Genomic DNA, 12,504 nt, shown 5'->3' with positions numbered 1-12,504 from the left:
GATGGAGAAATGAAATGAGTGCACAAGGACGGAGACTTCAGTGCTGGTGATTGATTGATTGACTGATCGATCAATTGATTGATATACAGATTCATGCTAATTTATATCTTTAAAGCTACAATCCGTGACGATTTTAATACAAAAGTTTTACCCTGTTGTCGGGTAGGACACCAACTGACAATGTCAGTTATTTGAAACAGTGGACGTGCAGTTCACTGTTTCAAATAACTTAATTGACATTGATTGGACACTGGCATCATTATTGTAGTTCGGACATTTTTGCAACAACGAACATAAAATGTACGGATTGTAGCTTTAAAAGATTGGCATAAAAATAACATAAGCCACAAGCGCTGTTGCACAACAATTGAGAACCACAATAGCAGGTTTTCTTAAGATGATGAGAACATACGGCATCTATGTTACAGTATCTATGATACTGTAATACACTGTATATATTGGCTCTGACCCTACAGTAAAAACAATAGAGTAATGGAGGTACCTCATTCTGTCCGTCAGTTTCAGAGTGGTGAGGGTTGGGGTAGTGCTTGAGGAACTGAGCCACATATGTCATGATGGATTTCTCATCTGGCTTGTCGACATCCACATCTACAGATGAAAACACAGAGTCTGATAAACTCAAATCAAGGTTGCGTTCCCATAGAAAGCATAAGCCAATTTTCATTTTCGTGTGAGTGTTACGAGCGCGCACAGGACACATTTGTGAACCATAATCAATTGATATTAACTGTTGAGAGATTCTGGGTAATTCTCACCAGCCCTACCTACTTGACCATTCTCTCTAATATGTGCAAATACAAATAGGGGAAGGTGCAAACAAAGTGCTTCTTGGGTGGACTTGGCTCCTTTTGTGTGGCTCAGGAGCTAGAGAAAATCATATTTGAACGTCCTGTTTTCATTTTTCATGTTGCAGGACATGCTGGTCCATGCACTATGATACTTAACCATAGTTTTGCACTAGGACATACATACTGTACATATATTACTTTATACGATCCATCTCACAAACTCAAAGCTGATAATCTATGTTTGCACCTCCAAGACAATGGCGGTCTCAGCCACACCCAAATACATGTATGCGCCTAAGGGCCGATTCATACTCCTATTTTATCGCTGTTTCGGCGCTGTAGTGCCGAAATGATTTCGGCTTGTCAGAAGAGCACCGAAGAGCCTAGCCTGGTTAATAAACCAGACCGAATCAGCCGTTGGCAAAAAAAAATTGCCTACCGGCGGATTTCGGTCTGGAGAGGCTCAATTGTACGCCCATTTTCTACACACGAAAACGTGTGCGCCCAATAGGGACACGGTATGCAATATAGGCGGGCTTTGGTACAGTGACGTTCAATGCTTGAGACCTTTGACTGACAGTAGCTCTGACCAATTGCGTCAAAGAGAAAAAGTTTCCCTGGAAATGAAATCCAAGCTGAGCCTCCCCAGACTAATATCCCGCGGATCCGTGCGATATTAGTCTGGTTTATTAACCAGGCTACGAAGAGCCGACTTTAGGACGGTACTCGCCCCCCCGAACCTCAAATGACGTCACATTGTAGGCTCTACAGCGCCGAACCGACTTTTATTCTAAAATAGTATGAATCGGCCCTTAGAATACGAATCGGATGTAAGGGTCATTCACTGTAATCACAGTCTGATGCATAAAAAAACTTGAGATATGACATGTTTGTATGACGTAAATGTGACATAAAAAAACACTTTAATGTCCTGAAGGAAAGTTAAATTTAACAATCCTCAGAAAGACTGAAAGCTAATTTGACACGTCTACTGTCACCTCGATCCTTGACTTTAGCTTTGTTGAAAATCAGGATTGATCTAAAAGCAGAGATGTTTCACTGTGCATCATATTACGACTCCTCCACCCTCCTACCATCCTCCCCCGTTCTCTCCAGAGTCCAGACATGACTGCAGAGCTGCTGCTGCAGATTGCCTCATATCCAAACTCCAAAGACATTCTTGCACAGCCGCAAATAAACTGGGAATAATAAATTATGTTCTTCTTCAGCATGGATAATAATAACAAAGTCACCATTCATCATGCATTGATGTATTTACTAAGATTGATTCATATCTAATGAATTGCGTTTTCTGCTGTTTGATTTGAATCACAGACTTGACATCAATGCACAGTAATCTTCTACGTTATTACGAGTATCTTTACTGCTATTCTTTCTGAGTCACATTCAGTCAGCATTGTCAGTATGAAGAGAGAAAAGGGACCTTCTGGCTCCAGCAGACGAGGGATTCCCAGGTCATTCTCTGCAATGGAAAAGGCCTCCTCCAGGTTCTCCCTGTTGCTCCTCCTGCATACCACGTCCATGTCCACCAGGTCTGGCCTGATGGCGTGAACCACAGAGTAGAAGGCCACGCCATTGCGCCAACTGGCACCAAAGTCCCTCACCTCAATGCCATGACGCCTTAATAAGCACACAGGGAAGTATTAATTTAGTTTAGTTTAAATTAGTGGTGTTTTGGTAGACTTCTACAATATTGCATAATGTACATACTCTGTATATAATGTAACGGATGCATTGCTTACAATGCACAATGTATAGGCTACATACATTATATAGTTATAAAGAAATAAAACATATAAACAACATAGAATGTACATATAGTTCATAATATAGTTAGTCACACATAACAGAAATTATATAGTATTATGATATATTTTTGCCCCATTTATTTTGTTTGTCTATTTGTCCATTTACTAAATAACTTTAGAATGAATGGCAATAAACTGCCCAAGAAATAATATATAGAAATAAAATAATAATATAATCAAAAAAGTTCAAAAAGGTTCATGTAATGTAACTTGTGAACAGATCTGAAATGTCCTGAAACTTGAGAATGATCAGTATGCTGCCCCAAATATGATTAACGTTTATGTTTAAAAAAGGTCAAAGGTCAAGGTACAATATCAAGATCACAGTCAGAATTAGACTGAAATCAGTCAATTCCCAGGTGGAAATAGTGATTATAGTGCAACATTTTATAAACAGAAAGCAAGCAACTTGGAACAAGCACCGTACTTTGCAGCTGTGACCTGCACCCATCGGAGCAGGGACTTCTTGGCACTGCCCTGGAACTTGGGGACTACTTTCCTCTTCATAGGAGGGCTGCCGGTCTCAGAGCTGGCCATGCTATCCAGAGAAGAGTTGCTGCTGGACAGGGCTTGAAGGGCCGGCAGGTTACTGGTTAATTCTTCAATCTAAAAATGGGAACAGGAAGCAAAGAAAGCAGTTACACTGTATAACCGCAGGAAGTTAAGTCATTGAGCCATCTCTAGACTACTACACTGCACACACGCACGCTCGCTCACTCACTAACATATCTCTTATATCTGCTATATTGATCAGAACAAACCGTAAGTACACTATCTATTCAAGTTTCTACACAAACAAGGGGATTTCCTGTAGATTTGACTGAATATTACCTGGAAGTAGAGAATGACGGTCCATATCAAACCAAGCACAATTGAAGGTCGTCCGTCTGCGATGTCTGTGGCATGAATGTTAACCAGTTTGATCTGGAAGAAAAGGGTCATTCAAAAATACTAAATATACAACAGGAAATACAGTTGTTACCCCGAAAGGGTACATTTGTATTTTCTGTGTAAGCACACAGGCAGAATTATGTATTTCAAGTTTATTTTCTTGAATTCATCAGTCACTTCTCCGATGTCATTAATTATTCAAAGACCAGCTGTGTAGCCAAAGCAAATAGAGGCAGAAAACAGCCAGTGAATAAAAAGGAGGAATGAGAAAAAAGATGAGAAAAATCAAAATATAAAAATGTGTTCAACAAAACAAAGAAAGGTAGATGCATTGTAGCAAATAACACCACTCCAGATATTACACTAGAGGACTGCCTTAATTAAACACTGCATTTGCATTCTACTGTACAATCAAACAGTCACCAGTTTATTAAGTAAGGTAGTCAGAGGCATCACAAACAAATGTTCTTATTAAAATAGCACAGCAATGGTACAGTACTTGTAAGAGTGAGAGTAACAATCAAGCATCGCTCCAGCCCATACACATCATGCATCAAACAAGAGCTATGTGTAGAGTATATAATATGAACACACAGGCTGTTTAATGGCGACTGACCGGAGATCCTCGATACACAGACTGAAGGCAGGGATGATGGGAGAGAGGTCACAAACACTATAAGTCTCCTTAGGGAGCCCAGTGAAAAGTAGGGCAACCAGAAGGCCTAACAAGGGGTTATGCAATCAAGAAAGGCTCTTCGTCTATCTCATGCCTTTCTCAAGGTAGAGTGTGAAGTGCCGTGGATAGGGAAATCCATTAAGACATTCCCCATTGAAATCCGTTTGAAGGGCACAAGTTAAATCATTATTATTACTTTCAAGTTCATCAAAAGTACTATAGATCCGAAGGCAAATTTCAATCGGTACATAACTTACCCGCCGTCCTTCAAGGAATTTGAGTGCAGTGCCGATGTTGGACACCCAGTGGATCCTCTTGAGCTGGCGGCCTTGCTCGCAGGGCTGAGGACATAGAAGTAGTTGAAAAGAGCAAGATACAGAAGGGAGGCCATATCACACAACATGTTGAGGATTTAATCTACTGCATAATGACTTCATGCCAGCATTTGCAGATTGGAAACACTAGGCACCATCCAAATGCAATTGATGATCAGGGGACATAACAGGTTAGTTTGTCTAAAATGAACTGCCATTTTGGAAGGAGATCATTTGGATGTGCTGTAATCTAAATACCTATTTGGCTGGTGAAATAGTACATAGGACAGGCAGAGGATGAAATGTACCACCCGTTGTGACCAGACCAAAGGACAAAAAAGTTAATCTCTGGTCCTGAGCCTTCATTTTGTGTTAATCTGCAAATAAAGCCTACATGGGTTGACAGGCTCATCCAACATTGTTGTTACTCACAAGTCTCTGTCCAGACAGCACCTCCAGAAGAGCCAAGAGCTTCACCCCATCTTTGATGTCCTCAAAAAGGTCGTTGACCTCTAGCGGTGGTTTACGCTGGCAGAGAAAGAGCACAGTTTTACCAAGGTGACAACAAACATCAATTCAGACAATTCTCACAATTAAGACAGGCATACCGGCAGAGGTGCACAGAGTACTCGACCCCACTACTCAACTTTACTCCACTACAAGTAAAATAAAAGTAGCTCAGTCAAAATATTACTCAAGTAGGATTAAAAAAGTATGTGCTTTTAAATATACTTAAGTATTCAAGAGAACATGCTTTTAAAAATACTTAAAATACAAGTAGTAATAAAAGTACATTTCTTTTTCAACTAATTGCTGTAATATTTTCACAATTCATTTATAGGACCTTGTAACTCTTGTTTAAGAGAAATAACTCTGAAATCACCTGCACTGCATGTGCTTGCTTGTATAACCACTACGTAATACATCAGAATCAACTTTATTGTCACATCACAGTTTTAAAAGTGAAAAAGTGGGTGAAATGTGTTTTTGTGTATATTAATTCCCATCCCATCTTAGTATAATAGGATTATGCTTTCCCTTTTTGATACAATACAGAGAAAGGTAAGATTTATTGCGTCAATCAACAACAACAGTTTGAACACCGAGCGAGAGTAGCCCTGCTGCCGCTGGCGAGTGGAGGGGGAAGCCACAGACACAAATAATAAAAGTCCATGACGTCATGTCTGAAAGCTAAATGTTGTTTTGTTGTTTTTGTTGTTTTGTTGTTAGATTCTTTTGAGGGGATAGTGCCCCTCAAAAAACAGCCAACCTAAAAGTGCTCAGTACTCTACAGCCTTCCAAGAAATAACATGTGTACTTTTGCTGATGTTAAGTACTGCACGCAAGATTCTGGGGTAGCACCCATCTAGAGACCATCTTCTGCAGGGTTGGCTTCAGGGTCCAGCATTCACTGCCGTATAGGAGAACAGACTCTAGCGTTGCATAGAAGAAGACTCTACCGTTGCATAGACTACAGGTACCTTCAGTAGTAGGGCCTTCTGTTGTTGTTAGAGGCTAGAGCAGTCAGTCAATCAAGTGAAGTCACAATTGTGGCAGATGCCAAAAATAGTTATTTATTTAATATTTAATATATATATATATATATTTAGGGGCATGTCATGTGGTCTACATGCACAGCCTGTGTGATCTACTGGTAGATCACGATCTACCTTTTGGGCACTCCTGCCTTAAAGCATTAACATTAACACTGTAACCCTGTACTGATGGGCAGGAGAAACAAGAGCAGAGCTTGTTAGAAATGACCACAGTGCCTCCCTGCAGCTGAAAAGATGGTGGCTTTGCCTCAGCGGTGGCATCGTGCCCAGTACTGATCCCACACTGCTCAGAACAAAATCAGTACATGGGCTCATTTAACCCTAAGTGGGCACTGACCACTGATATCACATATAGGGCTGGGGCAGTATGGATCTTTGTTATCGCGGTAATAAATCTGTGTTTACCATTACCAGTTTCAGTTAAATTTTATTTATAGTGCAACATCACCCCAAGGGGTCTCTGTGCACTTCACAACAATACACAGCAAAAAAGCAGAAAATACAATAGCACAATAACACTATAACATAATACGATGTGTCAATACACATGGATGACATAAGTACCATACGATAGGACACAGTCAAAGTGATAATATTGGACGGATTCTAGCTACGTAGGTTGCGCAGATGGAAAAAGGCGGATTTTGTGATGCTTTTGGAGGAGTCAAAAATTACTCCTAGATTTCGGACTGTTGGTTTATGAGTTATTGGGCAGCCATCAAGGTTTATGGTTGTGTTGTTGAACAGATCAGTATGTTTGGCTGGGCCGACTAGCAGCATTTCGGATGGAGTGGTGGGATCCAGACTGAAAATTATCAAAGTGATTGTTATTTGTAATGTAGGTTGTGAGCTGATTGGAGACAACTTTTTCTAAAAGTTACCGACAGTATAGCATATTGAGCGATACCTAAAAGGTTGTTTTGAATTAAATAAATAAAAATATATATAATAATAATAATCGTTTTAATAATGAATAATATAAGGGGCATGCCGGCACGGTATCACAGTAAGCGCAGTAAGCGGCCTGCTCCCTCCTCATGCATTGAAGGAAGCACGAGCTCAGTTCGGGGCTCTCCCCAGGTTGGCAGAGGGAGAGTAGCGCCCAGGATTACAGCTTAGGCAATTGGCACCAGGTGAAAAATGGGTTACAATATCGTGGGATACAAATTGTAATTAAAAAAATTATAATTGCGGTTATGAACTCGATAACCGCTATTGCGGTTATTGCACCCAGCCCTATCCACATGCATATTTTACAGAATCTGCAACACTTCTAGTACTGTTTATATTGTCTCAGTTTTAACTGTGTTCATTTATCTCAGAGATGTGTTGAATATGAGTTAAATGAACACTCAGGATTTGACAGATACTATGCACTGGATATTTATCAGGTTGTGCTGTGCACACCTAAACGGAATATGCCTCCATTTTTCTATTCTTCTCGAGTATAATAATGACCTGTCCTACAGCATTGCACACGTTGAACAAATGTAATTCATACAACATATGCATGGATTTATACGGGCAAATTAAGCCTTAATTAAAAGCTCAGGTTGGCAGGGCAATTCTTTATTTGGCACAGGAAACAGGTCATTTCACAACTCAACACATATCATGATTCATGACAGGATGCAGTTGGCTGGCTATGTGGGGCACAGAAGTGTGAAAATGGCATTTCTCTGCCCTGTGTTCTGCAAATCAGCTGTTACTTCTGCTTCAGGGACAGTGACCATGCAGCAACCACGCTAGCCTAGCGGGGTTGCCTCCTCTTTTTACATCAATTAGTGGGCTGCTCATGAGCCTGTTTCTGCTTCAAAGACATCAATCACAGAGTCAAAGAGCTATAAGGGCTTATGTTACGACTGTGCTTTCTCATAGGAAACTTTACAATAATTTAGGTCTAAAAATGTCTAGCACTCTGTTAATAAGACATTAATAAGACTCCTGCTTGGCCAGGGGAGACACTGAGCTATGGGCTTCAGGCAGAACTACTTACAGTAGGTGTCTTACCCGATACCAGGGTCTAAATGTCTCAATGGAGACCACAGCAGATATAGTTATGGTATTACCAAACTCTACCATACAGATTGGTTAAAATAAAGTTTTATTAATTAAAATAAGTTCCGGATTTCAGCTTTAAGAGCCTTACTAGTAAGCAGGAACACATTAGAAGCACTAACATTTTACTTTACTTTAGATTAAGATTTCTCACCAATTTTCACCAATACAGACACTCAAATAGAAAGCTTCTACAAAGCACACATCCTCCCTGTCCTGGAAAATAAAATAAATAGGAGAGTCCCACTATCGCTGTCAAAATAGTGAAAGCTAATCACTGGAAAGGTGCTTAGTGGTACAATATGAGAGGAAATGGACACAATGGAAAAGTGACAGCTGGGGGAAACTGAGGGTGAACTGAGATAGCAGACTTTTCCTACAACTGTGAATACAAAATACTTCACAGGAGGGGAGCAGATCTATCAAGTCTAAATTGATCGTTAAAAGCTTGAGGTAAAATGTTATAGCCGTTCCTCGGCTATACTGGTTGTCCGCTGTTGACGTGAGTCTCATACGGTAGCAGCCTGCAGTCTGTGACTATGACGACCGTTTCAGGGATGTTTCATGACTTGGCTTATTCTACACTAGTCCCATTGGTATGCAGTGAGAGAGACCAGGGTGTGATGCATGAATAATGAAGAATAGACCAACTTGGTTTGTCTCTGTCTGCTTACAGTACTACCACATAACTCAGATTCCTTTAATGTTTTGAGCTGTCATAGGTTCAGATCAGGCTGCAACAAAAGAGCTGGCAGAAACAACACTAACACCGAAGACAGGCACACTGTGCTGTGTCATAGCAAAAATATGTATTTTTACTGTATAATGATTTCCCTGTTACTTACAATTTAACATTCCCTGCAATATCCTGGATTTGGCTATTGATCTGTCAGGGTATTAATGTTATACATTGTGCATATCCTTGCTGTCAGGTGGAAACCTTGTGTGTCCAAAACCTTTTCAGGAAATGGAACAACAATATTCATAATATTGAAAATAACAGATCTACTACAAGCTGACAATGTGCCTCGATGTGATGCATTGTGAGCTTGTAGGGCAGCAGTTTTCACTACTTTTGCTTGACACCCGTGTGTTATTTAGGACTTATAGGGTGTGAAATGAAGTGTTGAAATGTGGAGATATGAGGTTTCTGCCCGACAGCAACTACAGTAGCATACTGTAGCCGCTCTTAATGCAAGGTCATTCAAGCCTGATTAGAGTGGTATTCAGTGATGTCTAACACATATATTTGTTTTGCTCACTGCCTTGCATGGACCTTAGGAGCAGACTGCTGCCTGCAGGGAACTGTCCTCACCCTCTAACTCTCCATCTGCACAGTGCAGCATTCTCCCTGCCAATCCTGACCACACACACACACACACACACACACACACACACACACACACACACCTACTTATCTACACATGCAGTATGCGCAAGCATGTACATGAAAATGCATGTACCCTACAGACACAAACAAATACTGTACATACATATGCACACACACACACACACACACACACACACACACACACACACACACACACACACACACACACACACACACACACACACACACAGAGAGAGAGCTTGGTGGCTTTATGAAAAAATGTCCATAAATAACACACTGCTCCACAGGTAGTGAAGCGTATCTGAAGTTTCCTGGGTAGGTGATTGGCTCAGAAGGCTCTGTGCAATGACACAGACCCTAGTGCTTTACTGTATGCCATCTTTAGTTAATGTCTCCGTAAAAAGACATTCCAGTCAACAAAGCAGCCTCTGGCATTATTATTTTTAAAAGCCTCTCTTGAGGAAATAGAACAAAGAAATTTGGCATGTAGAGGCCACTATAATAGGAGACAAATGATGCAAGGCAAACAGAATGAGGCAAACTGATCATAGAAAAGTTATTATACAGAGGCAAATGGAATCTAAAAATACACATTGTACTGTGTGCATTGCTCATCATCCTATATTAACCCCATTCAGGATGGGAACCCCTTTTGGGGTTCTTGTTGCTATGTACAGTATATTTGCAGCATAACATTTTTGTAATTTTTTATATTCAGCTATTAGTGTAGATTTTCGTCTTACGCAAACGTTAAATTCCCATTGACAATGAATGGAGAATTTATGTCATACAGTTTATGTCTGAGCAAATCGGCTTAGTGTCTATTTTCGCCTTACACAAAGTTTAAATTCCCATTGACAATGAAGGGAGAATTGTACGTCATAGTTAATGAGCAAATCGGCTTAGGGTCTACTTTTGTCCTACACAAAGAATACATTCCCATTGACAATGAATGGAGAAGATTGAGAAATCATACACAAACCCAATACGTCATGGGTTTTCAACTGATTATGAACCAGGGACCACCACGCTGACTAAGAATCAACCTGGGGACCACCGTTGGGCGGGGGTATATGGTGGTGTGTGGGGGGGGGAGCTTGAAATTAAATATTGACTTAATTGGCTTAATTTAATTTGATAAAAAAAAATTGTGTGGCTTTCGCTTTCATTTTATATTTTTTATGGAGGGATAGAAAGGCCGACAGGAAATGGGGAGAGAGGTGGGGTATGACATGCAGTAAAGGCTGTCGGGATCGGGAGTCGAACTCCACACTGCCAGACTGGGTTACCAGCCAAGATGCCTGGACTGCTGAGCCACGGCCCAGGCCTTAATTTGATAATTTGAGGTGAATTAAATCAAGCCGTTAACCGTCATTAGTTAACTGACATGCTAGTGGTCCTGAGCTCAAAAAAGAGCTCTTAACCTTCCATAAACTCATACAGACACCTGCTTGCATGATTATATGGGCACATTTCCTAATAATGGTGACTCAATCAGTCAATCCACCTGCACTTTCCTTTGAAATTCTAATTCCCTTTTCTGTAGAAGTTATTGATATCAGACTTCCCATGCTGACAACACTGATGTGTCATCATACATCAGGTCATTAAGTGCACCAACTAGTGGTCGATAAAAACAAATCTTACATTTCCTACATTACTAAATGCATGGTCATGGGGACCACATGCAATACCTTCATGGACCACCAGTGGTCCACAGACCACCAGTTTAAATAATTTGGATATGTTTCAGTGTCGGGTGAAAACTGTATGTATACATGTATGTAATCTGAAACCTATCTTTATTACGTCACCATGGAAAGCCAGTTATACCCCGGCATTGATACATATCTTCATTGCATCACACTCAAAATCAGTATATACCGGTATACCTCTGAGCATACGCATAAAAAAGACCACAGTATAGTACTTTTCAACTTACAACTTACATACCGGTATACATAAATACGTTACCTGTTAGCTAACCAATATTGAAAAATATCGTAATTACGTCACCATTGACATCCAGTTATAACCCGACTTTAGTATTTAATTTCGATGTTTTACAGAGAGGCTGAGATTTGAAAGTCCGTAGCAGCAAGCAGAGCACGCAAGTATTGTGGTCGTGTTGGGACGTATGCACGTGAGCTTACTGAGCTTGGGAGGTATATATACTGGATGTTGATACCAACCAAGCATACTGTACGTACATAAAAAAGCCAGTTGACCGCAGTATAATACTTTCAACTTACATACATGTATACATACATACGTTACCGGTTACCCAACCAATATTGAAACATATCGTAATTACGTCACCATTGACAGCCAGTTATAACCAGACTTTAGTTAGTATTTAAGTTCAATGTTTTACAGAGAGGCTGAGATTTCAAAATTCGTAGCGGTCGACAGTACTTGCGCGCTCTGCTTGCGCACTAATAGGCCATTTATGGGCTACTTGCGTGCAACTGCACTCGACAGAATGCAGTTGCAGTGCATTGGAAATGTTGTTGTCCAATGTCCATAATTGCCAGTCCAACCGATATGCCCATATATGGGCATGCCAACATATCGCCATTAATAGGCACAAAAGGTACACAGACATCGGATCGGCGGTGGATCATAGGTGTGAGCTGCGAAAAATGTGAGGGCCACGTAGCAGCCAAAACATCTAAAATAACCAAACAGCCCATGTAAACAAACACCAGTAATGAGTACAGTCATATAAATGCTGTGTGATATTTGGCTGTTTTTATCATTATCATTACCATTATCTCCTCAGGCATGGTGGGTCAGCAGTGGCTAAATTGCCACTGCCCGGACAGGTCACACTATTATGAGGAGTCAAATAACACAAACAATGGAAAAGGTCAAGATAATATTGAATTGCATCATGTTCCAAGTGTAACTGTCTTTATAAAGATTTGTATTGCAGCCCTGATTGATTGATTGATCTTTTGATTGATTGATAGATTTTTTGATTGCTTATTTATTTCCGTGTCCTGCACAAATTGTGCCCA

General features: G+C 40.5%; 1 protein-coding gene across 1 annotated transcript in view; it reads right to left on the bottom strand.

Annotated features, from left to right (window-relative positions):
- The window catches only part of syne1b (spectrin repeat containing, nuclear envelope 1b), a 125,314-nt gene that overhangs the window by 110,784 nt on the left and 2,026 nt on the right, over positions 1 to 12,504 (bottom strand). Inside the window, exons 3-8 of the mRNA XM_083792259.1 lie at positions 4,952 to 5,047; positions 4,463 to 4,546; positions 3,470 to 3,562; positions 3,066 to 3,244; positions 2,254 to 2,450; positions 503 to 609 (exon numbers count right to left, since the gene is read on the bottom strand). Coding sequence (XP_083648385.1) covers positions 503 to 609; positions 2,254 to 2,450; positions 3,066 to 3,244; positions 3,470 to 3,562; positions 4,463 to 4,546; positions 4,952 to 5,047 — 756 coding nt within the window. The remainder of the gene's footprint in view (positions 1 to 502; positions 610 to 2,253; positions 2,451 to 3,065; positions 3,245 to 3,469; positions 3,563 to 4,462; positions 4,547 to 4,951; positions 5,048 to 12,504) is intronic.

The sequence above is a fragment of the Protomyctophum parallelum genome (assembly GCF_964188405.1).
Source record: "Protomyctophum parallelum genome assembly, chromosome: 20".
In the NCBI taxonomy this organism is placed as follows: Eukaryota; Metazoa; Chordata; class Actinopteri; order Myctophiformes; family Myctophidae; genus Protomyctophum; species Protomyctophum parallelum.
Note: the sequence above shows the minus strand (reverse complement) of the source record. Positions and strands in the feature narration are given on the sequence as shown.